This window comes from Melopsittacus undulatus, chromosome Z (assembly GCF_012275295.1).
Source record: "Melopsittacus undulatus isolate bMelUnd1 chromosome Z, bMelUnd1.mat.Z, whole genome shotgun sequence".
NCBI classification, from domain to species: Eukaryota; Metazoa; Chordata; class Aves; order Psittaciformes; family Psittaculidae; genus Melopsittacus; species Melopsittacus undulatus.
Genome location: NC_047557.1, coordinates 94,674,427 through 94,695,079, shown reverse-complemented (window position 1 = coordinate 94,695,079; position 20,653 = coordinate 94,674,427). Strand labels below are relative to the sequence as shown.

Here is a 20,653-nt window from a genome sequence, read left to right as displayed (position 1 = left end):
GTAGACAATGACAAGAAGAGATTTATAGTATTTTGAAAATATATTCTATTTTCAGCATTGTGCCTAAGTACACCCAATACTGTCAAACAGGCCTGAAGGTGCTGTAATGGAAACAACAAGGTATAAACTCCAGAAATCTTTCATGTGCTGGAGCCAATAATGTTACCTTGGGAATTTCGCTGTCTGGGCTGCATGGACCTTCCGCTTGTATGCTCTGCACACATTTGCCTTCTGCTCTAGGAAAGGGAGTTCCTACTCCTTACTTTAAAAATATCTACCCATGCCAGCTCATGCTTCTTAAAATTATTTGTTGAAAGTTCAGTTAACTTTAAATCTGTAGTGACTGGCAAGGATACCAACCCTAAGTATTCTGATTCTGTGATATCACAGCAGCACTAACTTGTAAAATGAGCTAGAAGGTAGCAGTTCTATCAATGCTCTGACTAATGGCATAGAATCATAGAATGGTTAGGGCTGGAAAGGACCTTAAGATCATCTAGCTCCAATCCCCCTGCCCATGGCAGGGATGCCTCACACTGACCGTGTCACCCAAGTCTGTCCAACCCAGCCATGAACACTGCAAGGTATGGAGCATTCACAACTTCTTTGGGCAACCTGTTCCGGTGCCTCACCACCCTTACAATAAAGAACTTCTTCTTCATATCTAATCCAAACTTCCCCTGTTTAGTTTAAAGGCATTAGCCCTTGTCCTATCGCTAGTCCCCAGTGAAGAGACCCTCTCCAGCATCCCTGTAGGCCCCCTTCAGATACTGGAAGGCTGCTATGAGGCCTTCATGCAGCTTCTCCAGGCTGAACAGCCCCAACTTTCTTAGCCTGTCTTCATGTGGGAGGTGCTCTGCTCCACCCCCCTTATCCTCATGGCCCTCCTCTCTGCTCTGTCAAACAAGTTCTTTACACTAATTCCATGAGGCTTTAAATCTAAACTATTTAGAAACTGAACTATTTAGGAAGGCTTTGTTGAACACGACTTAGTTCTGCTCCTAACAGTTTATTACTTTCCGCTTACACTTGCAGATTACTTCCTGTATCAAAACTGTTTTCCCATCTCCCTCACCTGAAAATGCTACCTTGTCATTTTATCACGAGTTATTACAGAAACAGTCCCTGTGCCTCTCTTTTATTAACAACTCTCAAATATTTGTGCAGTGATTTCATATCCTCCTTTAATCACCTCTTGTACAGTTTATACAAATTAAGTTCAATCAATCTTTCATTACAAGTAATATTCTTCTCACCTTAGCTACCCTGCTTTGAACTTTCTTCAGCATTTCAATAGTTTTTTTATGATGATGGGTCTCATCAGTACTACATGCAATATTCTGAGGGCAGCTTCCGCTATCATTGATAAGTACTAATACTAATGAACAGGACATTAACAACCAGATAGGAGAAGTAGTCTGTAACATCAGAAACATGTCTGAAACTCAAAAGTTGCCGTCATTTATCTTCTTGTTACCTTACTTGTTTTTATTCTGCTGGATTGTATTTCAAGGTCTAGATGAAGAAGATAATAAAGACTGCAAATTAAAATAAAAAATTAAAAACTTGACTTTTGCTGAATGCTGTTTTCTTTCCTCCCAGGCCTACTCATTTATGTTCTGATTTCAGAACCACAGGATTCAAAACTGTGGTCCAGAGAGGTCCAAATACTAAATCATTAAAAGCTCTGTTGATTTAAACGTGAACATTCACCTGAAAGCTAAAGCTAGCTATAGAAAATACCCACAATCTATTAGATTTGTTTTCTATGTCTCCTGACTCTTCTATTCATCTCAGCTTTTCTAACTTGAACTTTGGCTTTGTGCCAAATGACCATACCCAAGATGGCAGCATTTGAACTCTGTTTCTTTCTATATAGTAAGTGCTTATGCTTGAATAAGACGTGTTTGCCACTGCAACAGGGCATGGGGTGTAGTTTGCCATTGTCAGTAACCATATTTCAGGTATGTGTAGAAGTGACATTATTTAAGTCCATGGGAAATGTAAATAAGTCAGACACAGCTGAAAACTTACTTTCTCTGCCATTCCTATATAATAGAACACAGTGTCACTTGATATTACATTCCATTATGATAATCTTATTTTAAAGCTGACAGTCATGATTTAATATCCTGGGAAAAGCTTAGAAGTGAGAAGTATACTTTAGCTACTTTTAGCAGTATTAAGGACACTGTTCCCCAGCATTTTGACTGTCATTATTTGGATTATGAGAAAATACATACAGCCTGTTACTTATATAAATAAAACACACAAGTCAAGAAACCTGACATCAGTTAGTCAGATGTAACGATAATGATCTATGGATGATATATTGCTTCACCATGAGTTCTCTTACTAATCTGATGTTATCACATTGTAAGTTCAGCCTTTAATAGAAAATCTGAATATGTATCTTTGTAATGTATTATTTATATTTACTCTCCATCCACAAAATTCACCTATGAAAAGTGAAAAATATTGAGAGCAAGACATCAGAAAAGCATTTACCCTATGCCATATTCAGAGCACTGAATGAAAAATAACTCCTGAATTACCTTCTTTCATGTGTCTAATAATTCATACAGAAGAATTTGTACACTAGAACTGCAGAAGTATATGCATTTTTCATCTAAGGTAATGGAAAATTATTGTTTTATGGGTCACTTACTAGTACTTATTTCTGTGCACCCAGCATTATAGAATTGTTTCAGCAAGGTTGAAAATAATGTCAGTGTTTCAAGCAAGAGTGCGATTCAGGTAAGGACTACACCTATTTAATGTCAAGTTATTAGGAACAAAAAAGCAGAAGAATAAGCAACTGTTTTCCTCATGCTTACCCTCAAGTATAGCAACCTTTTCTATCGTAGGCATGAAGCCATATCCTACACCTTTGCTCCTCTTTTTTTCAGAGTACTACAGAAGGGAGAGGAATCCCAATAACATGATTGGGATTATTTCTGATGATCAGCTCTCAGCATATCATTAAAAGAAAGCAGCAAGTTCAGATAAACTTTAGTCTCAGGCAGGAAATTAAAAGAAATTATGGGCATCTATTTCTGCCCAGCTGCTGGTAGCTGCACAGATCTAAATCTAATTTTAATTTCTAATAAACAAAGCTAATAAAAAGCCAGTCATCTAGAAAAGGAGTAAGTAGAGATCAACCCTAAGTAGCTACAGTTTTGATAGCATTTGGTGCATTCCTATGAAGGACAGAAAATATTTTCATTCTGAAGTGGATTACATTAACATAGTCAATTTCTTAAAGTAAAGATTCCATTTGGGGAAAGACATGATTTTAGACACAATACCTATGTTCAGAAACAATTGTGGTTTAAATTATTTGGAAAGACTTTCAAATTAGCTGGGACACTATTGAAATGTAACGACAGAGAAAATGTAGCTATCTACACATCCACATCCCTCCAACAATAAAGCTCAAACAAACCCCAAACACTGAAGTATCTATCATGCTTGGAGCATCACTTTCAGGTTTGATTTGTTTTGGATAAGATACTACTATACCTGTCCTGTTTTAATTTGCACATTGTCACAATAGTATTGAAACATCTTCCCACATGAGATTCCAAAGTACTACATGCAAACATGTAAGATAACGTGTTTTAGTATCCAGATTACTAAGAGTTGTGATGGTTCAGACTGCTAAGGTTTGATAAATGTAAAAAAAAAACCAGTCAAACATCACACATACTTTCTATTTGCTTTGGACATTTTGTTAAAATACATCTTCCACTCTCTCTGTCCATGGTATCAGCACTACTGTGCAAATTATATAGCTGCTAAACAAGTGTGCCTGTTTTATGCACCACCAACTTTAAAAGGTGAAATACACAGTGTCACAAGCTACTGCAAAATTGTAGCTATCTTATCATAATACTATTGGCATTTTGAGGCTGCCTGTAACAAGCCATAAAACTCTCTCTGGAATGTAATAAACCCTTGCTCATACCTTTCCTCCAAAATTCTGGTGCTAGAAATTAAAAGTAAGAAAAAAAAATTATTCTGCATAGTCCTTTACATTTTCTGAATACACTTTTCTTCAGAAGAACCACAACTACAAGGCTGCTGCAATTTACAGCAAGCTTTTTCACCCTGTGCAATATAAGGCTTTAGTTTCTACATAACTACCTGCATCTGGCTTGCTTAATGACTAGACTTGTATATATATTTATTGTTTACATATCCTAAACAAATAGATGCTGGAGGGCTATACACAATTTAACATTTAGTATGGATGGCTAAGTTTTCTTTAAGTGAATGAAGACCCATGTCAGACACAAAAGGAAATTCTGCAAATTTTAAAGCATTGCAAGCACCGGATAGGTCCATCTAAAGTCACAGAAAAATTTCATACTCTCTGAATTTAACAAGCTCTTTGGTGGGTAGCTGTAAGATTAGTATGGTAGTTACTCTACAGATGAAGGCCATTACACAGGAATGGCAAAGAAACAAAGTGTGGCCTCAGTACATAAACTCATGTAGTTATAATGGTTTAGAGAAGAATATAAGTGATTTCTTCCATAGAAGAAAAATGACAATCTATAAAAATGAGGAATCTAGAAACCACTTATTAATTCAGAAACAGCTCTGTAATATGAAGACACTTACTCAGGGACTGTGGCAAAGCCGCAGCTGAATTCTTTGTGACTAAATTCTCTTTAGAAACTAACATGTCATTTTCACGGTAACTGAACTGTTACTCAAAGGAATATTTGTAACTGGAAAGGAAGGTTTGGGAGAAATTTGATTCTAGTGAAACAGGAGAATAATCATGATTTTCAGATTCACCAAAAAGCTTTGGATTTTTCTCTGGCTTTCATGGTAATAGGAATCACTTTCCTAGGTGATGAATAGTTATTTCAGTAGATTAATCATAAGATTTTCATGCAATAGAAATAATAGATCTGAGTAAAACGAAAGATATTTTTTATATTTGGAATATTTATTTCAGGCTACTTTTGTGAAAAAGAAGTGGAAAATCTTCTGTGTAAGTGGAGAACACATTTCTGAGCTCCTCTGTGAAAGCTACGTGTGTTCCCATACTAAAGCAGTAACTTGCCCTAGTAGAAACTGAAAAAAGCTTACAGCTAAACCCCTCTAATTAAGACCGCTAACTCAAATAATAACTACATGCAATGATTTGTAATATTAAAGAAAACAAAATCATATATTTTGATACCTGATGGTCAGGGGTCTGTTGAGAGTTATATTTCCAAATCACTTGTGACAAACCAGCTAGCATGAACTCATTAATAACAGCCTCTTGACATACTTATTTTCGAAACAAGCTACTGTTTTTCATTATGCTGTTCTAAAGTCATTCTTTGTAAATTTCTGCTTTACATAGAGCATAAGATAAAATAGTGAATCACATTCCAGAGACTGTGTTCACATTTAGGACAGCTGTACTTCAACCAGAAGAAAATACTTTAATGGATTCTTCCCTTAATCTGTTAATATTTATCAACCTATACTATTTACCTAAAGTCCCTGCAAGTTAGGACATTTCTAGGAATGGGAAATATTTTTTTTTCCATGTAATCTCACCAGAAAGACTCAAAAAACTTCCATAATTTAAGAGTCTATGAATATCGTGTTTAATGTTGGTGAGAAGACTTAGCACACTTGATCTATCAAAAGCATCCTTTAATAATTTCTCCTAGCATTTATTTCATAGTTTTCCTAATCTGCATGAGAACAATAATTTTTACTCTTATTTAATCCTTTGTGGTCATATAAATTCCTCTTTTTTTTTTTTTTAATGTTTAAAACTGAGCTACAGTTTTCTCCTCCTTAGGAGATCACAGCTGCTTGACACACAGTGACCGAAACCGGCTTCTAGTAACAGGTGAAAGAATAGAGGAAATCATACCAAATCACTTTAAGAAACACCAAATATAACAAAATGAATTTGCTGTATATATGACATAGGTATAGAAAACAAGGGAATTGATTCATTGGCAGTTCTTTCAGATTACTCAAGCCACAGAGAAACAAAGTCATCTTAATTGTATACTAATAAAACTTCATGTCAACACTTAGTATCATGTTTTTTTCCCACAATCCATCCAATCAAGAAAGAAAACTAATTTTTAATGGAAATACACAATAGATTCACTAAAATTCTCAAGCTAAACTCTGCTTTCTTAAACTGGAAATACTACAGTCTTATATTGAAAATTAAATTATGCTCATAAATTCCTCTGACCAAGTCTTTCAACCCCCAGTCAGCTGTAAGTCAGACAGCATTACACTATCTTCAGTTCTGCTTTAGGAACTTCTGTTATATTAGCATCACCAGTGCTTTCATTAGAGAATGCAGACTTTGTCTTTTCACATGATCACACTCTGATGGAATAGAAGTGAGAGACATTTCCAACTTGTTATTGCCAGCAGGTCAAAGGAGGTGATCCTGCCCCTCTACTCTGCTCTCGTGAGACCTCACTTGGAGCATTGTGTGCAGTTCTGGTGTCCTCAACATAAAAAGGACATGGAACTGTTGGAACAAGTCCAGAGGAGGCCACGAGGATGATCAGGGGACTGGAGCACCTCCTGTATGAAGATAGGCTGAGAAACTTGGGGCTGTTCAGCCTGGAGAAGAGAAGAGAAGGCTGCGTGGAAACGTCAGTATCCATACTAAATGTTAAATTGTGTAGAGCCCTCCAGTATCTGAAGGGGGCCTGTGAGGATGCTGGAGGGGGATTATCATTAGGGACTGTAGTGATAGGACAAAGGGTAACTGGTTCAAACTTAAACAAGGGAAGTTTAGACTGGATATAAGGAAGAAATTCTTTACTGTAAGGGTTGTGAGGCACTGGAATGGGTTGTTCAGGGAAGCTGTGAATGTTCCATGCCTGACAGTGATCAAGGCCAGGTTGGACAGAGCCTTGGGTGACACAGTTCAGTGTGAGGTGTTCCTGTCTATGGAAGGGTGGTTGGAACTTGATGATCTTAAGGTCCTTTCCAACCCTAACTATTCTATGATTCTATGATTACTGATGAACATCCACTTACCCTCACAGTTTATGTATATTATATGAAACATGTGAGAGGCAGTCACTTGTGTAAATGGAATCATAGAATTTTTAGATTGGAAAAGACCTTTAGGATCATCAGTTTTTTGGCATTGCCAGGGTTACTACTGAACCACACCTCTAAGTACCACATCTACACATCTTTTATTATATACAGGGACTGCGAATCCACTGCTTTCCTGGGCAGCCTGTTCTAGTGTTTGATAGCCCTTGCAGTGACAATTTTTTTTTTCTAATATCCAATCTAAACAATATGGCATAACTTGAGGCCATTTCATAACCCACGGATTCATATTCAGAGACACCTACCTGTATGTGGCTCAATAGAAAAGTAGGGCTGTCCTTCCAGAATGCTATAAACCAGTTTGGCACTATTTCCATAAACTGGATCATCTGCATCTGTAGCTGTTACTTTAGTAACGGAGGTGCCTAAATAAAAAAGAATATACACAATTAATGTTTACACTCTTACTGGAAAGTTGCATAACATTAAAAAAATAAATTGAAGCAAAAATTAATTTCTTTGTGAGTTGCATGACAACAGTAAAAAAAAACCCACACAAATGATCACTAACAACTTACAACATTAATTCTGAAACACAAACAAAACATTTTCCTTCAAGATGGTACATGCCAGCAGGCTGAATTTCTGGGTAAATGAAAAACCCCTTTACTCGCTGTAGTATTTGAGGTTTCTTTGTAGAATGCATTTAAAGCTACCTGATAGATCTGTATAGACTTAAAGCATTTGCAAGGGAATCATATCAAAGGGATACAAAATTCAAGTTTAATAATATAATATGTTGCATTTAAGACTTGTGAAATCACATTTGGAAGAACCCTGCCATGTTACAGATACCACACAGAAAAACAATAATAAAAAGAAGTCTTATTTCTTCACTTGGCTTGCAGCCACAATAATGGTTTGATGTGGCCACAGTGACAGAGTTAGGACAACAGCTATTGTCTCTGAAATGAGTCTCTGCCACTGAAGAGTCCATTGTCTAACCAGAGTTATAAATTCCATACTCTGACCAAAACAAAAAAGGAGAAAAAAAATTAAGGAAATTGCCCCTTTTTATTTCTTAGACAACACAGCACTTGCCATTCCTGAAAGAAACAAAATTGCATGAAATTCAGTCAGTTATATTAAGCTTGCTGCAAAGACTTCTTATTTTTTTTTTATGCCTTAAAAATATAATGATGACATTCATTAGAGTAACAATAACAACAGTATCTACCAAGGGAGAGAAAGCAACCATAGAAGAGAGATTAAGGGCTGAATTATGTTATGTTCAGAAAGGGAAAGAGTCATAGCATCCACCAAAATACTCCCCTTCTCCCTTTCTGTATATGCCAATAAAAATAGTCTCCTTTTCCTTCTAGCACTGTGCTGCTCAATCCAAACTACAGGTCACTGCAGGGTAGGAAGAGCAAACTAAAGGGGAAGGGAGATGGCATGTCCTTGCATTGCACTTTCTTTTCTTCTTTGTATGGCACATTGCTGCCATGGCTTTGGGCAGTTCTGTGCATTATAGTATATACAAATTATTTAGAGGAATATTTGTATATTTATAGATAATTTGCATATGACCCAATAGCTTCCATGACATGCTTTCTCACCTTGCCACATCAAACATCACAGGAAGATATGGTGCTAGCAGGATCTGTGATGTCTAGAGGAATGGATATCACCTCACTTAAGGAGTGTTCTGTAGTGTCGGAAGATGTAGCAGGTTTGCTGCATAGGAATAATGGGGTAATTCCCAGGGAAAGGTAATGTGGGTTGCAGAAATGCATCTCACTAGAGAAAAAAAAATCTGTGTGACTTGTACTGGTCATTTATTTTGGCTATTGGCATAAATCTATCCATTCTTATATGGGAAAAACCTCCATGAAGGGATCAACTGGCTGTCACACAAACTCTACCATGGCCCCATTTGGCAGTGAAGTGCCTCACCAACATCTCTCCTGCTGATCAGCAGGGTCCAGAAGAATCCACACAACCTGCAGCTGATGGTTACTGTGTTGAAGAGGAATGCAATTCTGAAGAATATTATGCTGCATTTATCTTTGACAGATGCTTGCTGAGACTGTTCTTATTAACACATAAATGTAGGGTTTGAAGCTTAACTCTTTTTTATGTTGAAAGGTGGTCTTATACCTAACCTTTCATATAATAATCCTTAACCGGTCATGAGGCATGGGAAATGGACTTTATCCTCAACTTGATGGTTAGTTTGTAAGGAACTAAACCAGAAATTTGTTTTCGAACCAATTACAAATTTTGTTGTGCACGCAGACACTAACAGACAATGCCTGGTGGCTTTGAGTGAAAGTGATAAAGGGGGTAGATAACACAAATGAGGACACCAGCCTTGCAGCAAGTACAACAGCCTCAGCCTATAGATGATATCATGAGTAACCTCCTGCACATATAAGAGAATAAAAACAGTAACAGGGAAGCAATCATGGAGCACACTCAGAGGCCATAGCGTAGGCTACAGAGAATAATTGAAATTGGGAACAATGATAAGGAAGTATGCAGGAAGCTTGAGTTTCGTTGTTGCAGGAACAGAAGTACAAAAGGACCCTTTGTAGCTTGCCCACAGTAACTACAAAGCATGAAGAGATGCAGCTACTAGAACTGTCTTACATACTTAAGTTTTGTTGGTTCACGTTCTGTAACTCATACACCGGTTATAAGTCCTCTATTTTGTTGTCCCTAGGCAAAACAATGTCCTAGCCAACCCATATCTCCCCTCTGACAGAATTCAGGCTCTGGCTCCACCATCCCAGTAGGACATATCCTGCAGTTCACAACTGCTGTCCCATGTGTGATACCAAATATTGGTGTAGAGGTCAATGGTTTCTTCAACTAGTACACCTCAAACAGCAGGTGATGTACTAGGTTTCACTTTCGTTTTGCAATATTCTTAAGAGAGAAGAGGTTTGCACAGAACATCATACAACTGGACAGGGCTGTAAGGTAAGACTCATCACAGATCAGTGAAAATTTTTGGAAGAGTATTTCATCTAGACTGTTCCATTTTGTTTCCATTATATAGTTTATACATACAGGAAAATAAAGAAGTGAAACTGTTGACTTCTTTGAGATTTTGTTTGATTTGCCTAGCTGGATCTCATTTCAAAGGACTTCAGAAATAATTACATTGCTTATTTAGAAAGATTTGATATATAAAGTCTATTCTTTTCTTATTTCACTTGAGAATTACTGAAGACTTTTAAAGTTGAAAACACCTTAATAAAAAGAGTCAATCAGTGTTTAACACTGCTTCCAATCCTGATGCTCAGCTCTCAAGACTTTTTTTCTGGTGATAAAAAATACCACTTTTTGAGGACCCAATTTATCTGAAATTTATACATACATTAAAAATACATATGTGATAGTCAGGATTCCAGTTCCCTGTTTATATACAAAAAAGGGGGAAATGGCATACCCTTCTTTTTCTTTCCCTTACAGGTCACTTGAAGTGTGACTGTAATCTCACCTAATAAAAGTAATGAACGGAACAGAAAAATAAAATACTCTCCCAGCTCCCAGAAATCAATTTCTTACACTTCCAGTCTCTGCCACTCAGCACTTCATTTCCTACCATCCTAACACAGGTCTGAGAAGGTCTGTCAAATTCCGTAATTTGCTCTCAACTATCTTATCGACTAAAATTGTTTATGAAAGATGCAAACAACCACAAAACAGAAATTACAGAAATTACTTCCACTACTGAAATTAGTTAAGCTTTTACATAGTTTAAATTTTATCATCTTTAATTTGTTGGGTTTTTTTTTCTGGTTTTATGCCTTGAATCAAATCTTTGTGGTGAAATGTGCCACAATAATATGTCCACACTGGCAATAAGAAGTATATAAAGAAGCAAACTCTGTCCCCTCTGCACCTGCAGATGATATTGCTGCACCAGTGCTGCTCTGCTTCCACTGCAGGATGTTAAGTGTCTGGAAGAAGTAGCAACCTATTCCACCTATACAAGTGACAGAACCCTTTTCAACTAATCAGGAATGAAAGATTTGGAGAACTGAGGAGATTCCTGAGGGTGAAAAAGAATGCAGAAAAAAGAAACTCACAGCCACCATGGCTGTTACTTAGGCAATCTCCCAAACACAGCAGAATTCTCTGTGCCCTGGTCTAGAGTTTTGGATTATCAATATTTAAGTAGGATTTTACTCCACTACACACACTGCATTTATAAACTACATGCACATAAATATTTTTACATGCATAATGTGCTTAAAGTTTTAAAGATAAAATTTTTGCATTGAAAAAACAGTAAGAATGCAGGGAAAAGCATTCATTAAGTAAATGCTCTTTGAAAAACAACATTCTGGGTTCTACCCAGCAAACAAACAACTACAGCTTCTGTTTGTGTTTAATTTTGACTGCATTTGGCTTGCATTTGTTTCTTTGTCAATGCTACAACAAACTCATTTAGCTAGAGAGTATAAATTTGAAATGGTGCCATTTTTACAAGAAAGACACTATTATAGGCCAAGTCACTGTTGTCCTAATTACAATAATATAGCAGGTTTATATAATCTGGCCCAACAATATAATCACTGTTTCTTTTTTACTTTATGTACCTAATATTGCCTTATATGAAACAAACCCGTTTCTTTAAGAGATGAAGCAAATTTTAAGATGTTCAATTGAAAAACTTCCTGCATTTCTTTCTGAGGTTTACTTTTGCAATGCTAATAACCCTGCGATTAAATACAGAGCGCAAAGAGATTCAACAGATTTTAATTAATGAACACTTCTAATGTGATTTAGCCATTAACCATTGCTGATTGTTTTACTGTTAGTGTCAGGTTTCATAGTTTCTCTTTGCAACAGGCTAGCAATCAGAAATGCAATTAACAATAGAAGTATTTTTATATGGTTAGGTAAGAAAGCCTCTGTTTGCTGGCAAACTAAGATTAAAAGCCATCATAAAAATAAGATGTGTGTGCTCAGCTAATTCTCTTCTGTTGTTTTGCCTGTATTTTTATGTGCAAGTCAGGTACAGATTCTGCACATTAGTCAGAAAGAAAAATATGTATGCCATCACAAGGAATAGGAAAGCAAATTTTTTGGTGTAGCAGTGAAATGTTTGTACAGGGAAAAAAAACAAAACAAAACCACCTTGTATGTTCTAGAGAAGGTAACACACAGTTGGTGCTAGAAATTTACATCAATCCATATTCAATGAAGCACCCATTTTGTTGAAGGTTGTAATGGCTGGTAAAAATAAAAAATGTGACCATAATGCAACCTAGTGGGACTATGTGTTCTTATTTTCCTGGGAACATCTGGGAAGCATTTTTTGCTTCTATGGTACCCTTTTTGATCTCCTTCACTCAGTCTTCTACTCTTCCTAAATCCTGACAGGCTGAAATCTCTGTTTCATTCAGAAGATCTGATTACCAATGTGACAGGGCATTAAGGGTACATTTGCATAAAAAAAGACCTACCATTATTTACCAACTGTTTTGTTTTTCTAAGAGGATCACTGTGCTTCAAAATCTCTAGCTGGATTTTGAGTTTGGTTGATAGTAGCTGTGCAGTCAGCAGTGGTCAAAGCAAAGCATTGTTTCTATTCAGCAGGTCAGATAAGCATTCTTTCCAAAATGAAGTCTTTTCTTCTATGTCCTTCTTTGCTATAATCTCACAGGTAGCATGACAGTTGTCATGGTAACAATTTTTTATTGAATAAAACTGCAATAATCTCATAAAAACCTGCATAACTTCTTGACATGTAAATTATTACTGCCTCAAAGCTGAAGAAACTTATTCTTATTTGTTTTTCATTGTTCTTTTTTCTTTTAATACAAAACGTAGTTTTAAGTCTTATCACCCTGTATTATTCTATATGATACCATTTCCAAACACAAGATCTATGAATTAGAGATTTCACCAAATAAAGAAAATGTATGTGGAATAGAAATCTGTGTAATGCACATCAGAACTTGTTATCATATGCAAAATACACACATAAAATATTATCACTGGTATTGTAAATTGCATAGCTTGCTGTCTATGCAAATATACACACATATATATGTGGATATGTAGCATAAGTGCTTGAGGTTTTTTTGCAGATCATACCTTATTTCACTCCTGCCTTCTGCATCAGTACTCGAATGTATTTTTATTATTATTAATAGTTAATTTATTGCTCTAAAAGACCAACAGGTGGATCAGGTCTTACAATGCAAGTCCTCAAGGACTCCAAGAGATGAGCACCAGGAATGGCAAATGCAGATGACAAGAATATGGGCCAGAACAGTTCACTGAAGGAAAAATGGGCAACTTATGCTTGACATGCTAGAGAGACAGGAAGGCCAGTATTCATTCTGTATATATAGTAGAAACCTGAGTACAGCCACTCACAGAGGGAGAAATGAGAAAAAAAGAATGTGTGTACTTTACAGATGTAACACTGATTTGTGGGTGATGAGGGCCGGACAAATACATAGATACAAGACTTCCTTTAATCTTCTGCAAAGAGAAAAACAACAAAAGCTTCCCTACAATGAGAAATTGTACAAGGAGGAATAGGTCCCCAAGGGAAATAACAGAATCCTCCTCCCTGAAGAGCTCACTCTATTGCACAGGATGCTAGATAATGTATTCTAAGGGAAAACCCTAGAAAGACAGGAAGATTAACTAATGGAGTAATTTGTCTTTCGCAGCTGTAATTTATTTGACTCTAAGTAGTGAAATACTGTGATGCTGTCATGATCTTGTTTATGATGATTAAGGTAAGGAAGAATGAAAAGAGTGTTATTTATACAACTCAGTTTTAGGCTCAACTGGCTAAGTTCGGTATCTAGTTGCACTAGCTTTGTGCTCTAAGAGAGGAAGACATTTCTCATGAGATCCTTCCTTCCTGGTTGACCAGAGAAGAATACAAATTAAACTAGACAGCTAGCATGAATGCTTGAACTTCAATTGTATGACTACTTCCTTGTGTGTATGGACTGAAAAAGAGGTCTCTGCAATACCTACAGTCCAGGAAGTTCAAGTATGTAAGCTGACACACCAACATGTGGAACAAGTACAAATCCTGTGAGACTTTTGTTTTCATTTACATGAATTTCCATATATATATATATATGTATACATAGATACAGCTATGTGCACTTATATAGTCAATTGAATATATTTTCTGAAATAAACTACAATTGATATATTTCATATTCAGTTTTATACAACTAAAAGCTTAGAGCAACAAAGCATTAACTGTTTGTTTTATGTAAGTAGTCATATATAATGTCACTGAAATGCATAGCAAAACTAATTTCAGAATCCGGTATTCTACAGACCTACAGAAAATGGCAGATGCTCCCCCAAAGACTTGATAGTCTAAACCAAAAGTTTTAACACCAGAAAAATCTGGCTTAATAAAGGGATCTGAAAGAATTCAACAGAAGAAGCTTGGTCAACAGTAGGAAATAACCGCTACAATATATTATTTAGTACCATGTGGGAGAATGCCAGAAACTCTTTCCTGTTTCCACCAGGAAAGTAATCTTTTCATATACATCTAATATACTGAGTCATTAGGTCCATAAGCAGAAGAGGTATCCAAATTGTTTCTTTCAAGTGTTTCGTATTTTTTAATGCAATTTTTAGAGTAAATAGTTTAGAAAGTTAATGAAATCTTTAAAAAATGTTAATAACATGCACTATGTGTGTTAGTCAAAATCTCTGAACAGCTGAACATCCTACCACGTGTAACATACAGTGTTTTTAGATTGCTCATGCATCATTTTAAGGACTTTTTCTCATGTGAGAGAAATGGGAAAAAATATACTGTATGCAAATGTGTAACTGCAGAAGTATGAAAGGTGCTTGCTATGCATAGGAGAAGAATGCTTTCTGTACAACCCACAGACAATGGAGCAAGCTGGCAGCCTTCAGCATTTTACAGCTGTATAATGAGGACTGTAGAAAGTGTGGCTGTGAAATCTAATAAGCTGCATATTTTACAATTTTTTGTGCATACATTAATTGTTTTTGAACTCTGATGCTGCCTTTTTAATATGATATTTTGGAAAAGAAAATGTTTTACATCAGAAATATATATTCACACCTAGTGATACAGATAACTCTTTGGCAATTACCCATGCTGATGTTACCTACTGCTTGCATTTAGCTAGCGTGACTCTAATAAGTAAGGACACTGACTTTTCAGTTTTAAGGTTGGCAGTTCTTTCTTGCTACAACTTATAAGATGGTGCCATTAGAAAGCCTGCAGGTATTCCTTTATAAATTCCCCTGGGTGACTGTTTGTTAGGATTAGAATACAGTCTGCAACATTACAGGCAATAGTAGAAGGGTAAAATATATTTTATGTTTGGCTTAAAGAATTATGTTTTCTTTTAATGCTTTTGTTTTGTTTTGCTTTGTTGTTTTTTTTTATTTTCCCTTCAAATATCACCTTCACTATAGAATATTAATTGATATTTGTGAGAGATGTGGAATATAGCTGTGCCTTTGTTCAGGACTTTTTGAAAGACTGCTTGTTTCTAATCAATTGACTATTTCATCTGCATTCACTTTGTGAGGTCCCCAGGCAAAGACAGTAAAATTGGATGATCACTGTAGACTATATTTCCAAGCAGGAAAAAAACCCAGTACCGTAGGGCTTTTCGATTTCAATGGAAGTTTCAAGTTATGCTCAGGTATATTGCATAAAAATATACATAAATCATAAAGTAGCCCTAGCTGTTTATTGCAGAAACTCTTTCATTTATAACTTTCTGTTGTGAAAGCAGAAAACGTCTGGTATAATCTTGCAGCTTTGATCCTCTGCTTGCTTTGTTTGGTAAAGTGAAGTCTACAATGCCAGCAACTGTAAAGGTTGCAAAAACAGACTCTGAAATATTGCCCCCTCAGGCCACTGTGGAGCAAGCATATGGCAGCAGAAACCATTTGAGCCCCAGGGAAAGGGTACAGTTGAATCAGCTGCCCAGCAGTACTCTACCGGCTGATTCATGTCAATATGGCTTTCACATCAGCTCCACAGGCAACTGCTTATCTGTATTCATGAAGAAACATTAAGTGCTGCAGATTCAGCAACTAAACAAAGACAGACTTACCAATTCGGGGCAGGGTGCAGAATGACCAGTGCCAGAAAAAAAAAATGTATTCTGAGTCGGATCTGAATCTCATTTTCTGAAATGTCAAGTCTGTCCATCAAAGAGATGTCTTACACAGGCCATATGAATTAATAGAATTTAAGGAGTATTGGTCCCCATTGTTCTAAAGCTAAACTTTTGTGTTTAGCAGAGTGACGTAAGTTCTACCACTAAAAATTTCTGTGAAATATTAACACACTGAATGAAATTTTCTGACCTAGAAGTTCCCACCTTGTGGTGAGAACTTGTCTACATCTCCTAGAACTGAAAAAGAGAGAGTACATTCCAGTCCCGTGGCATTTCACAGAGACTCAGTCTGTCACTGTACTGGTCTACTTCCTCTCATTCGTCTGTTTTCCAGTTAGGCATCATTGACTGGCCAGCAAATGGGCTCATGTCACAATCCGAGCTGTTTGGAAAAATGAAATAGCATGATTTTAAAGCCTGCAAAATAAACACCCTACCACTGTTTGAAACACCTTTTTAATTAGAAATTTGGGAAAATTGTGAAAAATCCTGTCAAGAATAGATTTAAACTTGCGATCAAAAACAATGTTTTGCAAACCTGAGTCAAAGACTTATTTTCATGTAGTTACAGAACAGAAATTAGATGATCTGTTTGATATGTACAAGAGAAAGCAACCACAAAGAATTTCAGAAGCAGAATACCTGCAACAAGAAGTTTGTTACTACAAGACAAGAATCATCTGGAAAAATGACAGTAGCACAGATTCTTGTAGATTACACGGAAACTAGAGAAGCATGCACCTTATAGAGAAGCATGCACCTAAGACTGCCAAAATTTTCTCTGTTTTGCCCTCATATGATCAACATACAGCTATCTCTGTCTGTCCTCCTCCCATCATATGAAGATGCATTCCTCTATATGAACTCCGTAAGGAACTATGACTTCAGTTCTGATCCAAACAGCTTTTTCCTGAGGAGTTTACCTTTGCTATGTGCCATTTGCATTATTTTCCTTTGTGCAAAGGGGATGCATGTGTGCAAAAATTGGAAAATTTGTGACAAATTGTTGACAGTTAATGGAGAGGAAAAATGGCAGCTTGTGTCTAAGAAAACACTACGCCCTAATACCTCTACACTTTGCACAGGTGATTTAGGGTTTATTTCTAGGAATCAGGCAGTGTCTTCAGAACCTGAACATTCAACTACTTGCTTCCACTGGCAGAAAGTGTTTTAAGCAATCCCACTGTTTTTAACAATTTTGTGTAAAGTCACAATGAACTAGCTACATACACATGGGACAGTACAAGTCTGTGCAATCAAAAGGTCAGATTATAAACCTCTAAAGAGTAACATTATAACTTTATCTGTAGTCCAAGAGCTCATAATGGTCACTTAAGAACAATATACAAAGTTAAAGACATTTTCAACCAGACCTCATGAGAAATGGAAAGTACAACAATAATAGCACACAGTCAGAAATACGTTTTTTCAAGGCTCAGTAACAAGTCAAGTTAAGGAGAAGATTGTCTTGGTTTTGAATATATCCTAAGGAATTACTTAAGGTTACTTACAACTTTGCTTTTGGAACTGTGTCTCTGTCATGCAGAATGTACGGGAGATTTTAAACGAATGTACACTTACTAAATAAATCTCTCACGTAAAACACTGTTCAGTACCACAGTTAGTGAACTTGATTATGCACAAGTAGAAGAACAAGACAACATGAAGATACACATTTTCTAATAGCTGCTACATTGTTGCCATATTTTACAACATCTGCTAGGTTTTTCCTTAGCTTTTGCACCCTTTACATTTTTCATTTGGGCTAATTTGTAGTTGACCCCAGTAATACAGTCCTTTTACTCTACAATTTCGTGACAAACTATCATTGATTTAACAGTCATGCTCAGTGTCTTAAAAATCAATGAATACATAGGAAAAAAAGCCTCAGCAAGACAGTGTGGTTGATTTTGATAACATTTCCGGTCAGGTTTTTATTGCAACTTTATGATTTATCAAGTTATTTTATCACTACTCATATGAGACATTGCATGTTCATTTCATATTCAGCAGATTTTGTCCTTTTGCAAACAATTTGTAACTGGAAAAGAACCTTTGAAAAAGATACCTTTGAGAGAACTAGAAATAAAAGCTACACTGTGCGCAGTGTGCTTCTACTATACATGGCCATACTGAATAACTGTTCTGCTTCTGGGAGGAAAAAAAAAAAGAAAGATTGAATGATTTCTTATTTACTGTGGTGTAATCAAGGGCAAGCTTTGGAAAACACTGCGAAGTATATGTGCTTCTGCCAAAATTGGAAATTGATATTCTGACTCAACTGAGAGCCTAAATCCTTTCCAATAAAGAACTTTTTCCCCCAATAAATAATTTTCATGGAAGCATTTAAGGACAAAAATACTATTCTAAACTTTTTCACATCATTAATATTTTCAAGTGCTAAAGCCAAAAGCATTTCTAGAGCAATGGCAGACTGAATTCCACTGTATGTATTCTAAGATGGATTTTTGACTGTCAGGGAAATTCTTAATATTTCAAGATTATTAAAGTTTGTCTGTTTACCTTAATTCAGGCAAACTATAAAAGAATTCTCTTCCCTTATGGCTTTTGTTCTTTTTCCATCTGTGTCCTTTTTTATTTCACCAACACATTTGTCACTCTACTTCTGTCATCTTCTGTCTTTCAACATGTCACTAGCTGTCTAAACATTCTTGGCTTCACTAAGAAAAGAATCAAGAAATTTCACTCCTCATTCTCTCCTGAAAAAAAATCCTGAAACTTAAGGGAGACAATATCCACTTTTGCTCCCATTATAACCTCTGCAGCATGCTTTCAGGGAATTCGTGGATCTATGTGTATCTGAGAAGGCAACACAGAAATTGAACATACTCGAGGGAGGTGGCATGGTGGTTTGGATTTCTTTTCTTTAAATAAGCTACAGGACCAGCTCCAATTACCCTTGTGGATCTTCTAAGATTGCTCATTCATTTACATAATACGCTGTCTTCACTGCAGGCATGTATACAGAGCTCACAGACAAATGGGAGGAAGGAAAAAAGAAGCTTCCTCCCAGAAGCTTAGCTGAATCTCTTTTTGAAAGTTTTTAACTGTGTTTTATTCCCAGTGTGTCACTTTAAATCTAAAAGTAATTAAGCAAGATTTACAGGCAAATTAAATTATTTCCTATTTGTGACATGAAACACTGTTAAAATGAAGGGATTCCACAGATTTCACTTTTTGATCTTTAATTCCTTAAGAAAACTAGTATCAGAATTAAAAGATTAAAGTGCTCAGTTTCAGCAAAGAATATATTCTCCATATACACTATTAGCTCTCACAAGCAAATTCATAATTTTGGAGTTAAGGAACAGGGCTTACTATGGTAGATTATATAGGAATTATGTAAAAAATAATAAAAGAACACAAGGATGAAATAAGGGAGAATTCAATTTAGTTCTCAAAACTTCTTGAATGTGCTCCTCTCTTTCCTCAAAGAGAGAAATAAATTATTTCAAAATAACTCTGAACACAGTGACGATACACAGAATTCAGTATGCGTGTGGGTGTGTGTGCGGTAAAGACAGCTGAAAAGTGAGCATCATTCCTACAGGAGTTAACACAGTGCAATACTAATCGTCTTTGCACCAAACAGTGGGAGGAAAGTCATGCTAATCCCATTCTTTTGTTTTATTAGGGAAGCAGGATTTTCCAGATATGACTGATACATAGCATAAAACTCAAAGAGGCTCAACAGTGGCCTTATATGTGTGATAATTTCATATACTGGCACACACACATTCATTCATACATACCACATACAGAGCTTGAATGTACATTCAGTTTTCACAGCCCCCATTGTGTAGCATTCATGTTACAGATACACAAAAATACCACTGATGTTCATATAATACATCTCTTCTACTAAGAAATGGAAGACCAGTATTTATTTCACTTAGTAGAAAAATTGCATTGTGTTAGAACCTTAACATTATGTTACAGAGCAATGAAAGGCTAATGTGTTCATCTGTATTTTATGCATTGCTTTCCACAGAGGTCCAAAAATAAAATGCCTTGTACTGCATCCTCATTACATAAGTACTATATATAGAGCATGTGAGTTCCTCTTCTGTTTCAGGAGTCAGAATTGCATTTTGAGGAAAGGGGTTTAACAGCATTTTGCTTTATCCTGAATAAGAACACTGCCTAGTAATGACTGTGTTGTAGAAATATCAGGGCTGAAATTAGCAGTGGGTGGAGATACCTTTAGGGGGAATTAAGTAAGTGGATAATAGAAGTGAAATACTCAGTGTGGCAAAAAATCAAAATAATAAAAAAATCCTTGAACTCTGAAAGGAAACAGTTTTCTCATAAACACTGTAGAGAAGTTGAATGTCATTTTAATAAAATTTCAAGAAAGATAAAATACTCTATGGACAACCATTTAGTACAGCTCT

The 20,653-nt window shown here is 36.1% G+C and overlaps 1 protein-coding gene across 2 annotated transcripts in view; it reads right to left on the bottom strand.

The window, feature by feature from the left end:
* Positions 1–20,653, bottom strand: part of CDH8 (cadherin 8) — a 153,521-nt gene that overhangs the window by 70,975 nt on the left and 61,893 nt on the right. The window contains exon 4 of one of the 2 annotated variants that reach the window (XM_005152164.3): positions 7,362–7,481. The exons of the other annotated variant lie outside the window; for it this stretch is intronic. Coding sequence (XP_005152221.1) covers positions 7,362–7,481 — 120 coding nt within the window. The remainder of the gene's footprint in view (positions 1–7,361; positions 7,482–20,653) is intronic. 2 annotated transcript variants of the gene reach the window in all.